Here is a 22,610-nt window from a genome sequence, read left to right as displayed (position 1 = left end):
TATGCTGTATCTCAAAATGTAATTCTTACTAGATAAAACTGCTAGCAAATATTTTCACATTATACTGCATCATTGAATATCCTGTCTCTTGGAAAAATATACAATCAGAACAATTTTAAGTCCTAGTGAGAAAATTGTGAAGTGTTTTCCAAATGTGGTACAAAAAACACTCATTGTTAGCTAAACAAGCCCTAAACAAGTGTTTATTGCTCTGACCATAAACATGCAAGTTCAAGGGTGAATTTTACTGTGGTTGTACCACTATAATTACAGGATTAACATTACTGAAGTACAGTTTTACATCACAGAATAGGTTGTGTAGGTTGGAAGGGACTTGTGGAGGTCATCTTGCCGACCTTCTGCTCAAGCCGTTCACCTAAAGCCAGTTGCTCAGGACCATGTCCAGACAGCTTTTGTATATCTTTGTGGATAGAGATTCAACCTCTCCATGTAACCTGTGCCAGTGCTTAGTCACCAAAACAGTAAAAAATGTTTCTTTACATTCACATAAAGCTCTCTTAAGACTCTGCTACTGCAGAAGCTAATCAGGTAGTTGAATTCAGTCCTGGTTCTCCAAATTTACACAATTAGACATTTGTGATAATATTTTTTTCTTTGATCTCTCTTTTGTATCCTTCTTTTGTAATCCCTTTTTGGAATGGGTTTGTGTGACCCAGTTGCATGTGTCTTCTTTTGAATCCCAGTTTTTCTACAGAGAGCCAGATTCCTTTTGAACTCCATTGCTCCCTCAGTTAAAAGTGGGACCTCTGATACAAAAGCTGCCTGTTTCCCCTGCTTCCTCTACTACTTAGTGCTTCAAATTTCACCTACTTTAACATGGACATCTGGCTTGTTTATTCTACTTTTGAACATATTCTAGTTGTTCATTTTCACTCCTACAGAGAAACTGAAAGAACTTTAAAACTTGGGCATTTTCTGTTGCACAGCTGTTCTTCAGTGTACGTCGATCCATTCCCCAAGTCATCACGCATTTTGGAATTACAGCTGTACAACTGAGAATATGGATTGCAGTTTATATGAAGATAAAGCCTCAGCCTTTGAGTTTATGCACTATTATTAATTTTGCCATTATTTCTTTCTATTACATAAATCAGAGCGATGAGGCAAATATTCTGCTATATACTCATTATTAATTATCTTGTCTGTTCATTGGACCTATAGTTTAGTGTTTTACTCAGATATTGCTGGGGTTTTATTTCTTTATGTTAGTAGCCAGTTATAGTTGTGTCTTATATTGTTTAGAAGCTGAAATTCTTTGTTTTGATGGAAATAGAGTTCTTGCCCCAAGATATTAGCAATAGGAGATGAATTCACAATATAAAATGCTATTTCTATGGCTGCTCAACCTCCTGTGAGGTTACTTAGTAATGGACAAAATTATTCCTTAAAATTTCGAGCACATATGGTTTTTTTCTTCTGATGCTTACAGGAATTAGTGTCGAATTCCTCTGCTCTCCTCGATCAGATGCAGCAATGGAGAATATTATTGCCTGCTTGCATGCCCTACAGGCACTCTTTGATGTTCCGTGGCCAAGGTCTAAAATAGGTGGTGATCAGGTAATGAATTAATGATCTAATGCCCCCCAGAATTAAGGCATAATTTTAGTTTAAACAGTATCTCTACACTCTGTTGTATTTCAGGAATCTTGAACATATAAGTAGTAGGTATATTATATGCTTTACCAAAATCCAAAGCTGTAGAGGGAGGAGAGAAAAAGAGCACATCATGGAACCTGTAAGAAGACAGGTGAGAGGCAGGGAACTTGAGGACATTTTGTCAGAAAGGGGTAATTAGATGAGTAGGATGAGAACCGGGTAAAGACAGAATTCCAGGAAAGAGAGTTCTCAAGGCACAATTGAATTAATTCTGTGGTAAAAATCAAGGACGCCCAAATTCTGCTGATTGTTGATGGTCTCTCGGAGGAAATGCATATACTGTAGGAGGGATACAATGTAGTATCCTCCCCTTCAAGAACGAAGATGCCGTAAGATAAAGATTACTTGAGGGGGGGGTGGGTTTAGTAATTTTAAGTGCCCTGTCTCTTAAATGGCTATGTTTACTATTTTATTGGGAGAATTGATCAGGACTGCTGCTACCAGGAGCTACGAGCTGGATGTTGAAGAAAATGACAACTGCTATGATTGTACAAATTACATTGTGTTCCTTAGGGAGATTAATCAGAATAATACTGTTGGCTTTAACAAGTATTAACAAGTTCCTAAAACTCATGCATTAAAATGAAGATATATTAAATGTTTCTCTTACTGTAGGAGTTAGGTGTGGAGCTGCTGAATGTTTTGCATCGACTGATACTGACCAGAGAATCACCTGATATTCAGCTTGCTGCCCTTGAAGTGGTTCGCTTGATTCTTTTTGCAGCTCAGGAACATGTGAAGGAAAAGCGGAGAAGTGCAGAAGGTACAGTAATGTGTGAGATGTTTAAATACCTATTATCAGGATTAAAGCAATTCTTTCTTGGAAAACTGGATTCCAAGATGCATCTTAATTGAAGTGTTTCACAGTTGGTTACTAGTTCTGATTTATTTAAGTCAGTCCCAGTGCCTGACATAAGAAATTGGAGTGGTATGATAGATAGCAGGTGGTTTGGGTGTTGAACAGAGGAAGTGAGGTGGAAAACTGGAGAAAGTGCAGTTGGGATAGTCTTGTGTAGTGTCAGGGAGGGAGGAGTTTTAATGAAAAGCTGCGATCAGTTGCAATAGAGCAATGGAGAGACTCCACACAGCTGTTACAAGCTAGATTCCAATAGTTACTCTGATTGTAACTTCCTAATGTTCACTTTCTAAAAGGAAAAGACTGGGAGAAGAAGAAAAGCACTTCTATCAGGTGACTTCATATTGGTTTGGTGCCTCAGGATGTTGTATATCTATTGCACACCCTTTTGCCTTTTGACAATCACTGTGTAGTTTGCTTATTCAGAAGGATGTATGATTGCCAGTAGAACATTGAATACATACTCATGTACATATATATGCATCGAGATTATGATTTGGTGATGAAACAGTCTTAAGAAGTAAACTTTCTGGAAACAAGGCACAGCTTGCAGACTTCTGCCATATTTCTTCTTCTTGTTTTAGTTGATGATGGTGCTGCAGAAAAGGAAACGTTGCCAGAATTTGGAGAAGGCAAAGACACAGGAGGACTGGTGCCTGGGAAATCATTAGTCTTTGCAACACTGGAGTTGTGTGTTTGTATTCTTGTCAGACAGCTTCCCCAGCTCAACCCTAAATTAACTTGTAGCCCTGCAGTTCAACATGGAAAACATCTGTTACTCTCAGAAGATGGAAGTAGACTGGTAGCAGCAGCATTAGTTATTCTCTCTGATGTTCCTGCAATCTGTTCTCCTGAAGGTATGCTGTTTCACCACAAGAAAAGATTAATGAAAGAATAGTGGTGTCTTCTCTCCCTTTGTTATTACCTAATTTTCTTAGCTGGATAAGTCTGGCAGCAAGTTTTATTGATTTGCTTGTGACAATTTCCTTTTCTAATTATTTTTTGACTGTCAGATTACAAAACTGAAGCAATTAAATGAGTAGTTTTTCTTTTCCTCCCACATGTAGCAGTGCAATTAATAGATTCATTTTGTACAGGGAAGTATACAACAGCTACATGATTATATTCTACTTGAATTGTCTATTCTGGAATTTATAATGGAGACATAAATTAAATTTGAAAGGGAAATGTGTCACGTTACCTTTCACTAAAAGCCATCATTGGAACATTAAGAAACCACTGTAAGGAGTTACGGTTGAATTCTCAGATTAGTTGACTTTCACCTAGTGAAAGTGGAGTGATTCATTTTGGATTCACTCCAAACTTTAAGGTGGTTCCCCATCACCAACCTCTAATATCATATTCATACATATGATCTTCCAGTGCTGTTACAGCCACACATATAAACCATTTCTGCCCTACTCCTCTATTCCCACCTCAGGTATCTGTGTACACCTTATGCAAATCTTTGGTATTTACCAGCCCTGAAAATGTCTTCTTTTCTCTTAATTTTGTTCTCTGCTAAAAGATTCTTCTTTGGGGAATATCATACTCCAAATGGCAGTCTTGCTATCATTGTAAGGTGATGATATGCTTTCTTTTTTCCCTCTGCAGCCCATTATTTATTGGTTCAAAGCAAATGGAAATAAACATAGCATCACTTAAAACTGAGGACAGCTATCTTGTATGAAAAATAATCTGTGATTTTTTTTGGTGGCTGTTGTTCTTTTTTGTCTTTAGCTGTCATGTCATGCCACAAACTAACAGCTTGCAGTATCAAACCATATGAGATGTTTACACTAAAGGACTTGAGCATTTCATTCAGGTGACTGAAAAGAGGAGCTTAAGCTTGCTTATACAGTCACTTGAATAAGGAAGCAGCTCCAAAAGTCAGCTCATATAATCAAAGAGAAGAGAATTCCTATGTGGAATTGCATCATTTTTTCCCCTTTAATAGGTAATTGAAGTTATAGTCCTGTGACCACCATGTCTCTTACTTCAGGCTGTCATGATAGGTATGCATAATAAAATATGCAAGTAAATGATGCTCATGAACAACATTTCCTACTGAATTCCAACAGTCAATTTTCAAAGACTTGGCTGTTTAAAAATAGAAGGTAGATGTCCTCAGCTTCAGAAAATACTTGTGCATATGTCAGAGACCTTGATTATTCAACAGGTCTCTCATGAACATCAGTATATTAAAATCTTAAAAGCATAAGCATTTTGCTGATTAGGGAAGGAGATAAATGTATTATGCCATATGCTTAACTCTGTGCTTTGCTGAGTCAGAACCTGAGATAGGAGTAACACATAAGTATGCAAGTTGCTAGGTTGTCTCCAATATTTGCAGAATTTTATATTACTATTAGGTTCCAAGATGTAAAAATAAGTTAAACTGCTATGCCAGGTTTCTTCTCTGTTTTATTTTTAATATTTTTTAATGGTCTGTCATTCTGACAGGTCAATTATCAGATTGTTAGAGATGAAGGTCTCGTCAGTAGCCTATGGGACAATCTGCTTCTCTCCCTAGGTCTCCTCTTTTCCAAAATATTTTAGAGGTTTTTATTGTAATTCTAAGAATTTTTTTACACATATTTATTCTGAGGTTCTTTTTTAATTACTCTTACTAAATTCTCGACTTTACTGATTTTCTGGAGCAATGACATCCTTAGCTAACCACGCACCATGGGAGAAGTATTTCCTTTTACCAGTTTTGAAATTACCCTCTGTTAATTTCCTTCACTTTATTGTCTTCACTGCAAAATAGACTTGGATGCTTTATTTTGTTTTCTGCTATTCTTTGTATCTCTTATACATATTCTTTGTATATCTTATATATCTTTCTGGTTTTGCTTTTCTCTGAACAGGACATAATTCCATGCTTCATATAGTAAAATCATCCATCCAGATCTACAGTGCTAATTTAAAAGGGGGAAAGGTTTGACTTCACTTAAGCAGTCTGACTCTGCTGTAGCAGGTCACACATTATTTCAAATATTTTCTTCAAATTGCTGGTGCCTCCATTAATACAGGTGCTTAAAAATTATAAATAATAAGTAAAAAAGAGAATTCAAGAAAACTGCCTCAATTTTTTTTTATGTAAAAAGTACCTGCATTGTTTTAACTCCTGTGAAATTAGTTTGCATTGTTTTACAGGAAGTGTTTCAGTTCTTCCTACTATTTTGTACCTAATTATTGGAGTATTTAAAGAAACTGCTGTGAAATCACGAGATGGCCAGTTACCTCTGGTGGTTGCTGCATCTCTACAAGCTCTTAAAGGACTCTTGTCTTCTCCAATGTCTCGAGCAGAGAAGAGTAGGACTGCTTGGACTGATCTTCTGCGTAGTGCTTTGGTCTCAGTACTTGACTGTTGGGATCAAGGTAAGCACAAATATTGGGTTTGTGTATTTAAAAACAAAACAAAAACTGTCTGTCTGAAGGGTTATTTGGTTTTATTTAGATTCAATTTATGCACATGTTAAAAAAAGATTAGTATGTTAGTCACAGAAGAATGTGTGAAGAACTACCAAGTACTGTTGAAACTGTAGTGCAACCTTGTCCCTACAGTTCATATGAGAAGTCATCATCTATAAAGTACAAATGAGGGTGTCCTGGTTTAAGCCCAGCTGGAAATTAAGCACCAGCAGCTGCTCGCTCAACCCTCCCTCTCCCCACCCTGCCCCCACCCTGGAGGAACGGGGAGGAGAATCAAAGTAAAACTTGCATGTTGAGATAAGAACAGTTTAATAATTGAAAATAAAGTAAAATACAACAATAATTGTAAATTATAATAATGATCCTAATAAAAAGGGAAAAACAAGGGATGCACAAGGCAGTTGCTCACCACCTTCTGACTAATGCCAGACCCCCCTTTCTGAACCCAGATCAGCACCTCTTCCAGGTAACTCCCCCTAGTTTATACACTGGGCTTGATGTTCTATAGTGCAGAATAGTCCTTTGGTCAATTCAAGCCACCTGTCCCAGTTGTGCTTCCTCGCAGTTTCTTTCCTGTACCTCCTCACTGGCAGAGCATGAGACAAGAAGAAAAGTCCTTGACTTAGGATAAACATGACTTAGCAAAAAACTAAAACATCAGTGTGTTATCAACACCATTTTCATTCCGAATCCAAACACAGCACTGTGACAGCTACTGAGAAGAAATTAACTCTACCTAGCTGAAACCAGGACAGTGGGTTTGCAGGCCTACTCCTGTGTTACTTAGTGCCACAATGTAGTTACAGGGTACAATGGCCTAAACAGAAGTTGTGGCCTCAGCCTACCGTTGAGCATAAAAGACAGCTGTTCTGTGTGCAGCTTCTCAACAGAGAGTTAGTGCCCATAGTAAAACAAAGGGTATTTAAAGCAGTAGTGCAAGAAAAACCTTTTTTGTCTTAAAGTAAGTTTACTGTGTGCCGCTGCTTCAACTTCCTGAGTTTGTAGTATTTTTATCATTCCTTATGTTTACTCTCTAAGGTGTAATTTGTCATTGGAACTTTTTTTATAGAGTTGGTTTTTTAAGTTATAGCAAAAGAATATATGTTAATGCAAATTTTATATACTCTCAAAAAAGATTGTAATCTTAATATGTCCTACCAGCTCTTCAAAGATATGTATTGTACTTTATATAAAGAAACAATGGAATAGAAGCATGCTGTTATTTCTAAATATGCATATAAGCACCCCTGAATTCCCATTTTGGCCTTGGCTTTTATTACAGGAAAAGTCCATATCACTGCATCAGAGTACATTTGTGTATTTGAAAAAGAGGTTCTTAAAGAAATGTAGACATTGATTTTTCTGTTCCACCTCTATGTAACACTTTAACTCATAAGATTACTTTTTAATGCAAATCTAACCTTCTTACTTTATTGATAGATAAAGAACTCCAAGAACTGGATGAAGTTAGCCTGCTTACTGCTATTACAGTATTTGTTATGTCTACCAGCCCAGAAGTTACTACTGTAGAGTGCCTTCAGAAGCGTTGTATTGAGAAGTTTAAAATAACACTTGATTCAAAAGATCCTCTTGTAAGTACTGGTGAAGTTATAGAATACCAGTATTGTATTAAATGAATTTTAGTTGTGTCACTAGTCCTGGGTATTGACTGAAGTTAATTCTTTCCTGACTATATCTGTTCTATTTTAAATTACAATTTGAACAAGTGACCAAAGACACGTCCAGCCATGCATTTAATCATTTTTTATTCTGTATGCAATTCTGTATTCCTATGATTTTTTTGGTTTTTGTTGCATTGGATGTAGCACTTTATACATTGATAAGTACAAAATACAGTTGTGTGGTGTTTCAGGCACCTGTTTAATTTTATTTGTTCATTTTATCTTCAACACATAGATACTATCTTTTGCACAGGAAATCACTCAGCTGTGAGTCTTTGGGAGCTGTAGCAAATACCACTACATAACTGTCACTGTCCCATAAGCATCAGCTCTTGGCCACTGCTGGATGCAGCCTACTGAACTAGATTAATGCTTTGTTCCGACCTAGTATAAATATTTTCGTGTAGTGGCTTTAGATTGTAGTGCCACAGTTCATATATTACTATTCTTCACCTAAAAATCCCAATGTATCAGGGAAAAAAAGTATTTATACAAATGGCTTTTTTAGGTGTTGGAACTTCTTCACTCTTGAAGTTCAGCTCTGAAAATAACATGCATTAGATTTCATCTTTGTGAGAATTCATTGTAAACTGTTTTTCTTGCATCTTCTCTGTATATATTTGTATAGTAATAAAAAATTAAATAAAGTTACCTTTACTTGAGAAATAGCTGTAAGACAGTACTTTTTTACAGATCAATACATTTCTAATATTGTAAATGTCAGTTTCCACTGTTAGGAAACTGGGGATGCCAAATATGACTGCAGGGAAATGTCAGAATGCATTTTCAAATTTTATCCAAGTATTTAAGCATCTGAACCCTTCAGAAATTGTGTAGGAGCTTGGCGATTCCAGTCCTGTTGACTTCCAATGAATGCAAGCTATTGGACAATCTGAGGCATTTTAAAATTGTGTCTACAGTTTGACAGGGATATTGCTTACATTTTAAGCACCTCTTTTCAGTCAGCTGTATTTTTGCAAAAAGGGGAGTATTTTCAAGTACTCATCCTCATACAAAAAAAAGTATTTTTCCGTCACTCAAAAATGTCAGAATATGTAAGACTTGGTGGAAAGAAAAAGGCAGTATGATCTAGTTTCTATTATTATTTTGATTACAAGTTATAATGCTCTTATAAAGTATTATACATTAGCAGCCTGAAACCTGATGGATTTTTAAGCTGTGAGGCACATTTTTCCCCCTCCCTAAAATTTTATCTGACAAGCTGTTAGATTTAAAATACTCAGAGATGTATTTTTAAGTACAACGCTTTGTAACTGCAAATTTCATTTTCCCTCAGGTACAGTACAAGTGCTACCAGCTGCTGCACTCCATCTTTCAGCATCCAAACAAAACCGTGTCGTATCCTTATATTCATTCTTTAGCACCATCCATTGTAGGAAAACTGCAGGAAACAGAAAAAGCAAAACCTGAAAATGCTGCTGAACTTCAAGTCATTCAAGAGGGAATAAAGGTGGTTACAGCTCTGACAGCCACTGCTGAGGAAGAGCACCGTAAGTTATTTCCATTACTAGTGCCCAAAGCATTAAATACGCTCAAAGTTGCCATAAGTAACAAACTAAACCAAAACGACCGCTAGGAATCCAGTCCTGAACACTAATTGCTAACAAAATTGCTCACAGTAAATGTTGGTTCTTTTTACCCTACAGTTCAGCTAACATTTGCAGCTTTATAGTTTGAGTTAACCTAGAGAAATATTTCTAGTTTGAATTTGAAACTATTTTTAAAAAGTATATGCTCAAGTTGTGTTTTCAATGTTGTAGGTGCTCATTTGGTGGCCTGCTTTCTTCCCATCCTTATTTCCTTTCTTTTGGATGAAAATGCCCTGGTTTCTGCTACAAATTCAGCAAAGGATCTACATGAGTTTGCTTTGCAAAATCTGATGCAGATTGGTCCACAGTACTCATCAGTTTTTAAAAAACTAATGGCCTCCTCTCCAACTATGAAAGCCAGGCTTGAGTCAGCTGTGAAAGGCAATCAAGAAAGCATCAAAGTGAAGACTGCTAAACATGCAAAGAATCCTGGAAAAAGTTCAAGCATTCAGCTAAAGACCAATTTTCTTTAAAGCTTTATATTGTCTTCTTACACATTTTGATATCAGCAGCAAAAAACATCCCTTTTAATTTCTCATCAAAGTAGAATTGCTATGAGTTGATCTTAAGTATTTGAGTTTGTGCTGAAGTATTTCAGAAAGTTTTTAAGAGAAAGGAAATCTCTAGGTAGCTTTCTGTTAGTGTAAGACTTCTTAAACATCTCTAAATACTGTGAATAAATCAGAGGTCATCAAATCTGTATTTTTTTATTATTTTGGACTAAAATACCAGAAATGCACATGTCTATATTAAAAAAAGTATAGTGAACTTTACCATAGGTATATTTAGGAGAAGCCCACACTTAGCCATTAAGTAAAATTAATTTTATTTCAAAGCAATATTTGTCAAAAAGAAGTTACCTTAAGTGGTTTTTGGATTTAACTGGGGCATAAATTTACTTACAGATTGTAATCTATGCAAATTACTAATTTAACAGACTGCATCATTAATTAAACAGGTTAAGTATCCTTTTAAGCCTTACAATAGTTTATTGTTGATCTCAGAAAATTCAGCTCAGTACAGGTAATATGAATAGCTTTAATCCTAATGTCTTGAGCTGTACAAGATGTAACAGTGAAACACAGCTCTATGATGCTTCTTCATGAAGGACTCTGTAGTGCTTTCCAGAGTGGGACTATGTAAGGACTGGCAGGCTTGGTGCCTTGCTTCTCAACATGGTCTCACTTTTCAGGATGTGTACTTGAGTTAAGTTTCTATGAGGTGAGCCAGGCAATTGGAGCTTACATATCCTGTCCAGGGTAGGACAGCAATTTTAACATACTGTGCCTCAATTCAGACCTCTGCTCTATCTGGATGTATGTTTCCTGATCTGTAAATGATCAGTTATATATACATATAACTCACATAAATTTATGTATCTCTGCAATGAGAGATGGACATATTTGAAGTCACTTTGTCCTGTGTCTATAAATAAAGTGCAACAAACTGATAGTAAGGAGTATATAATTAACATTTTTATCAAGGAACGTATTTTAATATAGAAAAATAACTATCAAAATTGCAAAGGCTATAGAGTATTTTGACTTCCTTCTTAATACCAGTATTAACTAAACCAAACACTGTCTATCAAACTGAGGATACTATTTCCTTCTTGAATCTAATTGCTTTAAAAGAAAGAAGAAAAAATTATTTACGGAACTGAGAAACACACTGTGACTCAGGAAGAGTGTGATGTACTGTATTTTATTAGAAGTTTTGTATATAAATATAATTGTAAATTGTACAGAATTAACCATTTGACCAAAGTTCTAACAATTAATTTTTCTAATTTACATAAATAAAGCTAATTTTCTTCCCTTAGTATTTGTCTTAGTCATTTTATCCAGTAGTAGAGGAACTCTAAGGACTTGTATATCAGAAAGAAAATCATTGTATGGTGCCTCAAGGAAACTAATAATAAAAGTTTGGGCTGGATTCATCAAGGTCTGTGACTTGATATTGCAGGTCTTCCTCTGTTCTGTGTAGGACATTGGGTAAATAAGTAGCACCAGGAAGACTGTCTATGTGTAGATACCTCTTCTCTGCCAAATGCTGAAATGTGTGAACTCTGGGAAGATGTTTGAGATGCTTTCCATCTTTCCCTGGAGAACCAGAAGCCCTTTGTTTCACCTCTTCATTGAAGTCAAATCTGTAGTTGTTGGCTCAGTTACTCATCTTTATCTCATTGGTAATTTTTTATCTTGTTATTTTTCCCTTCAAAGTTTACTGGTGGGGTTTTTTTGTTTTGTTTCCCAAGGCTGCTCTGGAGAATCATAGATTCTTATGAAACTTGAAACTTTTAAATGAAACTCATGTCATGTTTACCATCAAAGTGGCCAAATACATTGCTTAGGAAGTTAGTTACTACAATAGGTATATATGGCTACCTTTTTCATTTTCTGTAATGTATAGCAATGTATCAACATTTTCTAATGTTGATAGGCTGTTCAATCTACTGAAACCCTACCTTGCTCAAAAATTTTGAAGAAGCATATTGAAGTTGCAAGAGCACCAAACAGACCTGTTAAAAACCAAAAATAAAATTTTAGAACAGCTTAGTCCTCGATTTCTTAGAAGTTCTCATTGCAGTAGCTCACAACTGAATCATTGAGTAGTGCCATAATTATGTGATTTCATGTTTCTTGGTCAATTCTTGTAGCCACATGTGGAAAAGCACCATTTTCAGCATATCTGTGTATTGCAGAAGCAAAAATGATTCCAGTAAAGAGAACTGCTGCTAATTCTTAATGTTGACTGTAAATTAGGACGTATGTGTGAGCTTTATTTATCTAGATAATTTATCCACATAGTAAAAATATTTGTGCCCTGAGTTGTGCTTTTTTATGTACACCTAAAAGAACAAGTTGGATCACATGAATAAATCTACTCATTTAAGGTTATATAAACGAATATTACAGATATAATCTTGTTTCAGTTATAAAAAGATTTTGGCTTTTAGATATCAGATGTCTTTGATGCAGTCTTATGAGGAACTTGCATAAATCTCTTTTTTCCTGAAGAAATAAGTAAGACCACAGAGCAGTTTTGGTTTTAATTCCACTCTTCTTTTTTAGGCATTGCTTGGTATGCAAGCTCTTACGTTTAGCCAAGCAAAAAGAGCCCAGCATATGTTTAGCCATAAACCAAACTCTCACTTTTGCCATTCCTGCTTCCTGTGTCCTGTGCCTCCTTGCTGATTGTTTTTGTGCCATTTCTCTAGAAGCACCAGTAAATTTTCCTCCAGTAAATAGTGTTTGCAATGAAGCGTGTGGCCTGCGTGCATGTTTCCTTTGTATGTTTCCAATGTTTATATAGGAAGTTTAATGGTTTTGTGTGATAAAAGATCTTTTCTATGCCTAAGCTCAAGTGTATATATGCTCATATGAGTACATCATGGAATGTAGTATTTAAGTGCTATGCAAATAATTCGCAGGTAACTTTCTGCTGACTGCAACAAACCAGAATTAGTAAAAACTGTGCAAAAGCATCACAGCTGGAATGTGGTGGGTTTTAATTGGATACAAATCTGTAGCACTGCAGCTGAAAAAGCAGCATTTCTGATAGCATTGCTTAGGCTACAATAGGTCTGAGACTGACGTGGTATGTTCCAAGGTGCAGGAGTCACCTTCAGGTGGACAGAGGTATCAGTCAAGTGATGCACATATCACCATAAAATAGGAGTGCATAGGAAGCATAGCAAATTTTTGTATTAATAAATGTCAGTTACAATTAAAATTTCTAAAGAGATTTTTCCCCACCAGACTGCCACAGCAGTACCAAAAGAGGGTAATTGCAGAGACCAATTGCAGGAGGAGTGGAATGATCTAGGATAATTTGCTAGTTTATCAGAAATAGCAGTAATACTGCTTAGGAGGGATCAGGTGGAAAATTCAACAGAATTCCAATATAGTTTTAATTTGAATGAAGTTGGATGTATCTGTGACAGTAACAATGTATGAGGGGTCACTGTGACAGTCTCTTTTAAAGCTTCATCCCTAATCTCAGTGCTAGATACACACTTTTTGTATTCAGCTTCCTGAAATGTACCTGTTTTATCAGCAGACTGTAAATCAGAAGTTGTTTCCAAGAAGAATTTGTTGTTTCTTAACAAATACTGGTCTACTAATAAACGGCTTCTGTTTTCTGCCAGTGACAAACTTAGCAAATGATACTTCAAGCAAGGCAAGAAAGCAAGGGGGGGAAATCCTTAGACAATTAACACTCTTTGTTGAGTCATCAAATAAAAGAACATACAGCAAGGTAGGGTATTTGTCTACTTCTCTACACTGTGGTATCAAAAACCACAGGAAGAGTCACTCCATTTGTCTTGAAAGTAGCGTTCCTTGGCCAGCCCTGATCCTGTGGGTGTTCCTAGATACTGCTTTTTGCACATGAGAACCTCTGATCCTTAAAAATATCTAATAAACTGTACTTCCATGCAGCCAAGTGTTAAATAAAGTGGTCAGTCAGATTTGTCCATAGCACCCTAATTTGAGCAACACTGGAGCTGTTGCTGTGGATGACATTTCACAGAGGACTCTCATTCAATTAGCTGAAGTAGCAAGCAGTTCAGTTTTACATATACTGCTCAAGCTATTTAATGACAGCAGGCTATAGCTTCAAAGACATAAAAATTAAAAAGCACATTTGGCCAGACATGACATGCTTTACCTGCCTCTAACATATTTAATGTCATGAATACTGCAAGTTGATTATGCAAACTGAAGTAAACCAGCTACGTTTGATACATTATGCTGTCTGCACAAGAAAACCCTAAATATGCCAGTGCTATGCCACTAACCTCTCCAAAATGTTGTCTGGTTCTTACTTTGGTTTTTACGTAGAGTTGTAGATTTTTGAAACTTTTTTTCCTAAAATGTTCTCTGTATTCTCTGGAGAATAAATGGTTTATTACATATAACAATGTAAGGCAAAGTGACATTTAAATATAGAAAAAGTAGGGCTGAAGACCTCGTCTGAGAAACAGGTCAGCACAAAAGCAGACTTTTAAAACATCCTGCAAGAACCTGTGGTACAGTAACTCAAATTCACTCTGTAGCCAGATATCGATTTTACTCTATGGTCATATCTCCACTTCCATAGTCCCACTGATCTGAAGTGCAAAGTCTAACTCCGGAAGGAAGAATGTGGCATCAAATCCCCTTTCTCTCTGCTTGGATTCCAGGTGCTCAATGGTGGCACATGCAGGAGAAAACAAATTGGGAGGATGAGTAGCAGCCACAGCAGAGCCTGCTGTCTCTGTGCATATTAGTGCGTGTGCCAATTTGCCTGGTTATTGCACAGAAAAATATTCCTTATGCATGTAAAGAAATTTGCAGATAAGGAAAGTCTGTTTCTACAAGTTGCTGGTAAGAAGCTAAATTTAGTAATGACACAGATTCGTAAAGTCTCATTCTAAGCTGCAGTCTTACGAATTGCAATCATGTAGCCTAAAAATGGATTTTTTTTTGACCAATGTTAATATTCATGTATTAAAATGGATGTGAATTATCTTGCTGACAATGAAATGAAATATGGAATTACTGAGAGTCCCTGTTGCTACTACAGGGAATTTTTTTCCTATTTTTACCTCCTCTGGGGACAATTTTATTTATGGTATTTTTGTAAGCATTTTTTTTTCTGCCTACTTTGTCAGTCCTCTGTATGCTTTTCTGCAAGAAAAGGAGAAGGGCTTGTATGAGGCTCATTTTCAGTGGAATATGAAGTACAGGCCTCAGGGATTCTGGAAACAATTTTGATTTATATCTAAAAATAGAAATATTATGCAATTTGAAAATACAACCTATCATTATGAAGGAAAATGCTCTTAACCTCATCTTCCCTCATGTAAAATTCATGGCAAACACCAAGAAAAAATTGTCACAGATGTATGCATGTTTTATGGGAAGCACAGATGCAAGGATAACTGGTTCAAGCTGCTGCCACCAAATTTACCTGAAATTCAGTTAGAGAAATAGAAGAATTTGCCTATAGGAAAAAAATCAAGTTTTCTTTTATGATACTTCTTCAACTGTATTTATTAAATAAGCGAGGATGGGATAAAGAAGGGAAATAGAAGAGACGCTGGAAATGAGTGGTTTTCACCTCCAGTCTGAGGCACAATGCAATCTTGTGTTCAGCTGTCAGGGAGTCAAGCCACACAGTAATGCGGCCACGGGGAGGGGGGGAGGGTGGATGGGCTTTTTTTAGTCCATTCCTCCTAGTTCCCTTTTGAGACCAACAAATCTGGGTATAATTTACTTTTGTGAAATGAGACTTTTCAAGCTGGTTGGAGAGAGGTTCTCAAGAACTAGTAGTCTTGATTTGGAGCCATGACCCATCCCTAGTTCTGGGCACCCTCTAAACCATACGATACATATAGATACATGTGAACCCTTGGGGCTTAAAGGCTTGCAGTCTTCTGTCCTGATTTTCCCACATAACCTTGGAGATGTGGCAAAAGGCCATACCTGTCCCCTGTAGGTACAGGGAGGAAAAGCAGTCAGTGGGCATGGTATGAACCACCTGTGATGGTTTCACTCTAGGCCTTCCTGGAGACCAGCTTGTAGCCAGGAAGGAACTAGGAAGGTGATCACAGAAGTATTCCATGCTATTCCTTTACGTAACTTGAGGTATAAATAAAGCCAGCAGGAGGGACCTCGCTCTCTTGCTTTCTGGCGAGGTTTGAGAACGGTGGGTCCCTGTCTGGGTCTGGCTTATCTGGAGCTGAGGCCTGCGGTGACTGCTGTTATCTGCCACGCGTGAGGGGAGAGTGCTGGGCCGTGTCCAGCCGTCCTGCTTCTCTCAAGGGAAGTGCTGAGATTTTGCCAGTTCTTCAGTTTTCTGGTTACCGGGGTTTTAAATTGTGTAGACTGGTTTTGGTTTTGTCCCTTTTCGTCCTAGTTTGTCCTCTTCCCTTCTCCCTTCCCCTCTTCCCTTAGGAAGCTATTTAGGGTTTCTGGGGTTATAGGTATATAATATTCTCACAATATATATCTGTTTTATATGTAATATATACATTTTTTTGCTATAGCTTTGGCTGCTTGGTTCGATTTTTTTTCTTCCCTCTCTGGGAAGCAGGCCTTTGTTGTCAAGTTTTGGAGACTTGGCGGGAAGCCAGCCCTAAACTTGCACACCACCAAAGTATTCTTCTCTGTCTGAGGGCAGGTGCACCCAGGGAAGCTATGAGTGAATAACTTATTTTCCAAGTAGGCAATTTCCTTTAGGTGCCCAGAGAAACCTACTTTCAAGGACATTCAGAACCATGAACTGCAATGATTTAGGATAAGCTGTGGTCATTCCTAAAGACTTCTGGAGATTTTCCTGATCAAGACAGGAGAGAAAAGGCTGTTGGAGTACTGGCTATAGAGCAGAGAGACTTCAGAAGCAGATTTGGAAGATGAGACATCTACTGCAAAGCTTCCATGAGCAAGAGAAGAGGGAGCAGGTTGTCAGGCTTGAAGTGACCACCATGGCTGTCATGGCTGGGCTTTGTGAACGAAGACTTGAGGAGGGCTCTACCCATGTTTGTTACAAGCGCATTGGTGGCTAAAAAGGCCAATACGAGATAGACAAGTCCGGTTGCAAAAGGCACAGCAGAAAGACTCCTCAGGTGGTATATTCTGCAAGACAGGATTCTTTCTGTGTTGTCTTTTCTCCTCAAGAGTGATCCTGCGTGCTTTCTCAAAAGCATCAGCAGCATTATAGATGGTGTGTCTCCAGACCTCCTGTTTGGAGGCCAGAGTAGACCAGTTATGTTGATCAATGTGGCCAAGGCTGAGATGTTGTTTCAGGGAGTCCTTGTATCTTTTCTTTGGGGCTCCTCTCCTGCGGCAGCCAGTGGCAAGTTCACCATAAAGCAAGATCTTAGGGAGGCGGTGGTCCTTCATCCTTGAGATGTGCCCTGCCCAGCACAGCTGTGTTCTCAGCAACATGGCCTCAATACTTGTGACTGCTGCTTGCTCTAGAACACATGTATTGGTCACATAATCTGACCAGTGGATGTTTAGGATTGTACATAATCCGACAGACAACCTTTGTGTAGCCATGAGAGAATGTTTTCCATTACATGAAATTTGGCAAAAACTGCAATGGCTTTGGCACACTAAGGAGAGGACACATAGCATCTCATGAACCTGCTACTGCCTATGGAAACTTGCTGTTCCAGGCTGCGGTATATCTTGGCTGGATCAGCTCTACACCTGGTGGTCAGGATTTGAAACCACATACTTCAGTGGCTTGTTCTGGACTTTAACTAAAGCTTTCAGTGCCATAATTTTCTCCTTCAGGAGACGGTGAATACGTTAACTGTCAGGGATTCTCTCCTGACCCTCTAGGTTTGTGAAGCTGTAGCTAGACTACACAGAATGCCCCAAAACCAACTGAATCTTTTTTACTTTTTTTTGTCTCTTTTGTAAGTGCAAGAACTAGACAGAGATGCAAGTATTTAAAATCCGGTCCCTTTTCTAATATCCCAGAACTATGTGCAACTACGTTGGTGTTAAAGGTCTTTTCTGATTGTCTTCCTCATGTTCAGCCAACACCCAGACATGACTTGCTGAGTGACTTCTGCTGGGTAAAAGTGCTAGAGGGCAATATGCTCCAGACAGTGAATCAAGAGAGATAGCTGTGAAGATGGGGCAAGTCAGAGGACAAAGTAGCAGGAGAGGAGCAAATACAAAGGCTGCTGAGGAAGCAATAACACTCTTGAGAGATTTTTCAAATCAAACAAATGCTGAAGGATTAGGCCAGGACAGAGAGGAAGAATGGGGAAGCAGAACAAGAGGCATGCACCTGGGTAGTAAAAGAGGAAAATTTTTACAGCAGTCACCTGGTTGATTCATTGCTTCAAAACACCCTGTGTGAAATATCATAGTTTAATAGTTGACTGAAATAGTATAAAATATTTTAGAAATTAAACTGCTCTGATTTGTAAGGTTCACACCATTTTCTGTTGCATGAGTTTTGCTTGTTCTGTTTTGTGCTGCCTATTATTTAGGAAAAGAAAAGACTACCAACCATCTGCATAAATCAAAGCACAACACTTTGTAGTAGCAGCACAGGATGAGGCAAACTAATGACATTACTATAAAAAGTAACGCAAAGTTACTTGCATAAAATACTCTGAGTCTCTACCTGTTAAAATATTCAAAGCAGCCACAACAGGATCACATTCTACACAATCTCTAAGTAAACCATGAAAACACTCACTGAAATGACGGAAACTTCATCAGAAAGCACTGTTTGTTCCACACACACACAAACGCCAAAATTATTAAGCAGTATGCAAAGAAGACAAGTTTGCAATGATGTAACTCATGAACAGCAAGAGCAGCTACATGCCCTAGTTTCCGTTGCCTTTTCAGTACTGGTTACAATCAATACCTGCACATACACACTTTATATGTTTTCATCTACAGATTTCAAAATTACTTATAAGGAGTCAATTGAATGGCAAAATTTTCACTGCTGTTCTTAGGTTAGGATTTTGACCTAAATGAGTGGATAGTCTTTGGAAATGAAGATCATTCCTTGGAGGGTATTCAGAGGCCAGAGAGAACACAGAGAGTTGGGAAGGGTTTGTCACTGTTCAGTGGCAGATCAATTTTCCTAGGGCGGGTAGGTGGGATCAGAGTGGGTTTACTGGTTCCTACCTGCTGTAATCTCAGGGAAGTGCGTGTAATTGCTGGCAACAGCTCAGTCCCTTCAGGGCAGGGAAGAGAGGGTAAATACTGTCAACCTTTAATTATGGTTTGTTCTTTCTCGCCAGTTCTGAAGAAATGGAAGCTGCTGATAACACAGTCTGCACCAAGTAGGGGCTAAGATGGGAACTGATTTTTAAAAGCACAAATAAATGTGCTTGTCACCCTTCTGGGGAGAGAGAAGAACTGGAAACAATCATGGAGGTGCCAGAGAAAACATTCTGTGAGACTGAATATTGCTGTGCCCTTGTTTGTGCTCCCCATCCCAACCCCATAAGAGAGGGTCTTATTATCTGCAAAGAGCAGCTTTATCGACCTTGATAGACATATATTGAAGCTGCATGGACCACTGTCATGCAAATAAATACTTCCTGTGCAGGTTACCTGGTTAAGAAGTCCTAACAGTTGCTCACAGCAAATACTTTCTAAAAGTCAAAGCCATTGAATTCCTTCACAGCTACACCAATAGCAGTGAATTGACATTGGTAAGAGTTGTTCCACTGCAGAATAATGTTTATGAAGTGGTCAAGATTTTAAACGTTTCCCATTTTTAAATCAAAGATTATCCCATGTCTTAGCTGAACTGTCAGTGTTGACTCCTATTTTACTAACTTGATCACTTGAACTGGTGAGTTCTGGAAAGGAAGACAGTATTCTGAAAAAAAAATCACTGGAAACCTCAAAAAATTTAATAATTTGATATTATTTGTAAACTTGAGAAAATTGACTATTTATCACTACATAGGAAAGTGTTTATATAAGGTAAATGTAGGGAAGCTTTTTTCCTTGAATTGTTTCTGGTCTAAAATCACACTACTTCACTTCTTCAAAGTAAGTTAGACTCAAAAAAACTAGATGGGATTCTTTAATGAAAGGGTGGTAATGAGATTATCTTCATCCTTTTACATTTTCATGTCTGATCAGTCACTGATATTCTTTGGTTTTCAAGCTGAAGTTTGTGGAACTGATTTAAGTATTGAAATATACAAAAATGTGTTAGCCATTATTTTTTGTATGTAGGTTCACCATTTACTGCTTTCTTGAGACATCTTCTGGTGTGATCTGAACTTTGACATAAGGCTGAGCTTAAGGTTATCTTACGAAAAGCATTCTGATTCAATAGCTCTGGAAGCTGAAAGCAACACTTAAGCACAGTTTAAATAAAATCTAAAAATTTTGGTAGCCAAACTTTGATTTTAAATACTGGAATTCCCTAGAATTTCAAATTACTTTGCATGTAAAGCTTAGTCTGGAGTGAAAATGGGAGAAAGGGAGGATAAAAGATTGGACAGACTGCAAAGGAAAATTTTGAATGTACTGCAAATTGGATTTAGACATATCATTGTTTCTTGGGAGAAAAAAAAGTAGTAGAGGGGGATAATTTTCAGAAGTATTATATCACTGGTATTGAAGTGGTTTAGGGGTTTTTTTTGAGATGTGTTTTCACTGGCCTATCAGGTCGACATAGCCTGGCTACCCCCATTGCCAGGCCTGAACGAAGGTACTGTGTGGACCCACTGAGTGGTGTTCCTGCTGCAAGAGGAGGGAAAGCAGAAGCTTGTGGGTTTGGTGGCAGACAGCTTGTACTTAAGAGTGCCTGCAAGATGAAGAGAGTACTGTGGTACTCCTAGCTCCCTCCTAGCAGTTCTGCTTGATCTTAATAAAAGAAGTGTGCGTGTAGGATGTGTCTGTCATCTGAAGGATGATGTGGGAGAGGCCTGCTTGAAGAATGGAAAACCCAATGAACCATTTTCTCCATGTAAGTTATCATTTTTGAGAACTATTTAAAGCACTCTAGAGATCAAAATGTGTTTCCTTAAAAATCTTTTAGACTCCTGTAAAAACTCTGCGCCAAGGAGGGAGTCGGTGTTAGGGGTATCAGGTATGCACAAAGAGAATGGGGAGCTCTTTCAAGGGAATGCTGGGGTAGGTGTTGCTACAGTCCCAGAAATGCTCTGCATCTGAAGTGAAAGGCCCCGAGGGAAAAAAAAAAACACTGTATCAGTTAGGATTGGTCTTAAGAGTGACCATGCCAAATAGCTCTACCAATAGAGGTTGGCTGAAAGAAAACACAGCAGCATCACTGTGAAATGATAATGAAAATAACATTTTATATAATTTATACTAATAAAATTAATTAAATTTTAAATTAATTTGTCTTATTTATAACTGTCTGAGATCATCAGATGAGATTCCTTTTCTAATCCAACTGCATATTTCCAGATCAGTAGTACAAGATAGATTAGTTTTCCATGATTTTATATTCTGCTATTCTATGTTTTTATAAATCACAACTTGTACTGGCAGGATGGCTTTTAATATTAATTATTAATTAATAGGCTTGCTTTTAGTCCTCATCTGTGATTTGTGCTTACTCTAACAGCATAAAGCATCACTGAGCTAAGCCAGGAAGTGTCAGCGTGCACCAGCACTGTGCTGGCTTCGGCCAGTTGCAAAAAGCTGATTAAATTAGCTACAGAAGCAGAGTGGGGAGGGAGACAAACCTGGAGTTAACACAGAGCCAGCACCACCTTATACACAATTCAGCCATATTAATGACATACTAACCAAGGGTGTCAATTTCTTTTTTTTTAAATACAAATGTGTGATGAACCTCATGGTACAATTCTAATGAGCCACTTTTTCATTAAAAGCGATGAATGCAGATGTGTGGCAATTGTGATAGTGTTTTCAAATCCTCTTGTTTTGGAAAGGCCCTACAAACAGTCAACTGATTTACAGAATAGAGTTGGTAATGACACAAACTTTCTTTACATTTCAAATTCTGATTTACAACTAAGGGAGCTATGTGGGGTGTCTAAAACTGCTGTATCAGATCAAAACATCCTACAACAGGTACAGGTTAATACTGGAAGACAGTAGCAAGTTAGATGTTTAGCTTATTGGACAGACAAAATTGTGTATCACTTTACAGCTAAGAATGGTTTATGATTGCATCTTCTAACCGACTTAGGAGACATCAGGGTATAAGTCCCAGGATACTGTTTCCTACCATAATTGTTAATCAAGGTATAGAATAAAAGCAGATGGGCTACAGTCTTGAAGTCTTTAATTATCTTTATTATTTTAAAACAGGATATTCTGTTGCTACAGCATAGTTCTGCTAAAGTATACAGGAGGTGCCAGACCCTAAACACAGAGGTCTCATCTTTCTTGCCTAACACCATGGGAGGAAGTCTCTGACTTTCAAGTATGCTTTTGGGTTAATTTCTGCCCACATTTACATGCATTAACACCTACTGATTTCATCCTGAATTTCATACATTTGTGGGCTACAATATTGTGACGGAAGGCACAATTTACCTCCAGTCTGTCTTAAGCCTGCTTCTTAAGGTTGCCTGCTTGACATAACTTGTGTGTTTGTATATAACTTCTGTGGCCAGTAATGAGCTGTTTTTCTCAAAACATTGCTTATTGCTTCCCTATCAAATTACTAGTAGTGCTAAATGTTGGGCAATCTTACTAGGCAGAGTACCAGCCCTGCCTGTGAGATGGGACTGGATTCTGACTTTGATTTGTTATCTAAGTTTCCCAATAGGGAAAGAAGCTCTTAGTTGGTGTGACATTGGAAAGGCCAGCTGCCTTCCCCCTCTGCTCTCTTTCTTTCCTCTAGGTAAATCTTCCT

The 22,610-nt window shown here is 37.7% G+C and overlaps 1 protein-coding gene across 9 annotated transcripts in view; it reads left to right on the top strand.

The window, feature by feature from the left end:
• Positions 1-11,084, top strand: part of HEATR5A (HEAT repeat containing 5A) — a 68,823-nt gene extending 57,739 nt beyond the window's left edge. For all 9 annotated transcript variants that reach the window (XM_032690716.1, XM_032690718.1, XM_032690717.1 and 6 more), the window contains 7 exons: positions 1,451-1,578; positions 2,293-2,440; positions 3,118-3,390; positions 5,693-5,917; positions 7,412-7,563; positions 8,951-9,164; positions 9,435-11,084. In XM_032690716.1, coding sequence (XP_032546607.1) covers positions 1,451-1,578; positions 2,293-2,440; positions 3,118-3,390; positions 5,693-5,917; positions 7,412-7,563; positions 8,951-9,164; positions 9,435-9,736 — 1,442 coding nt within the window. In that variant the 3' untranslated portion in view covers positions 9,737-11,084. The remainder of the gene's footprint in view (positions 1-1,450; positions 1,579-2,292; positions 2,441-3,117; positions 3,391-5,692; positions 5,918-7,411; positions 7,564-8,950; positions 9,165-9,434) is intronic.
• Positions 11,085-22,610: the final 11,526 nt, after the last annotated feature.

This window comes from Chiroxiphia lanceolata, chromosome 6 (genome assembly GCF_009829145.1).
Source record: "Chiroxiphia lanceolata isolate bChiLan1 chromosome 6, bChiLan1.pri, whole genome shotgun sequence".
In the NCBI taxonomy this organism is placed as follows: Eukaryota; Metazoa; Chordata; class Aves; order Passeriformes; family Pipridae; genus Chiroxiphia; species Chiroxiphia lanceolata.
This window is presented reverse-complemented; position numbering and strand designations above follow the sequence as displayed.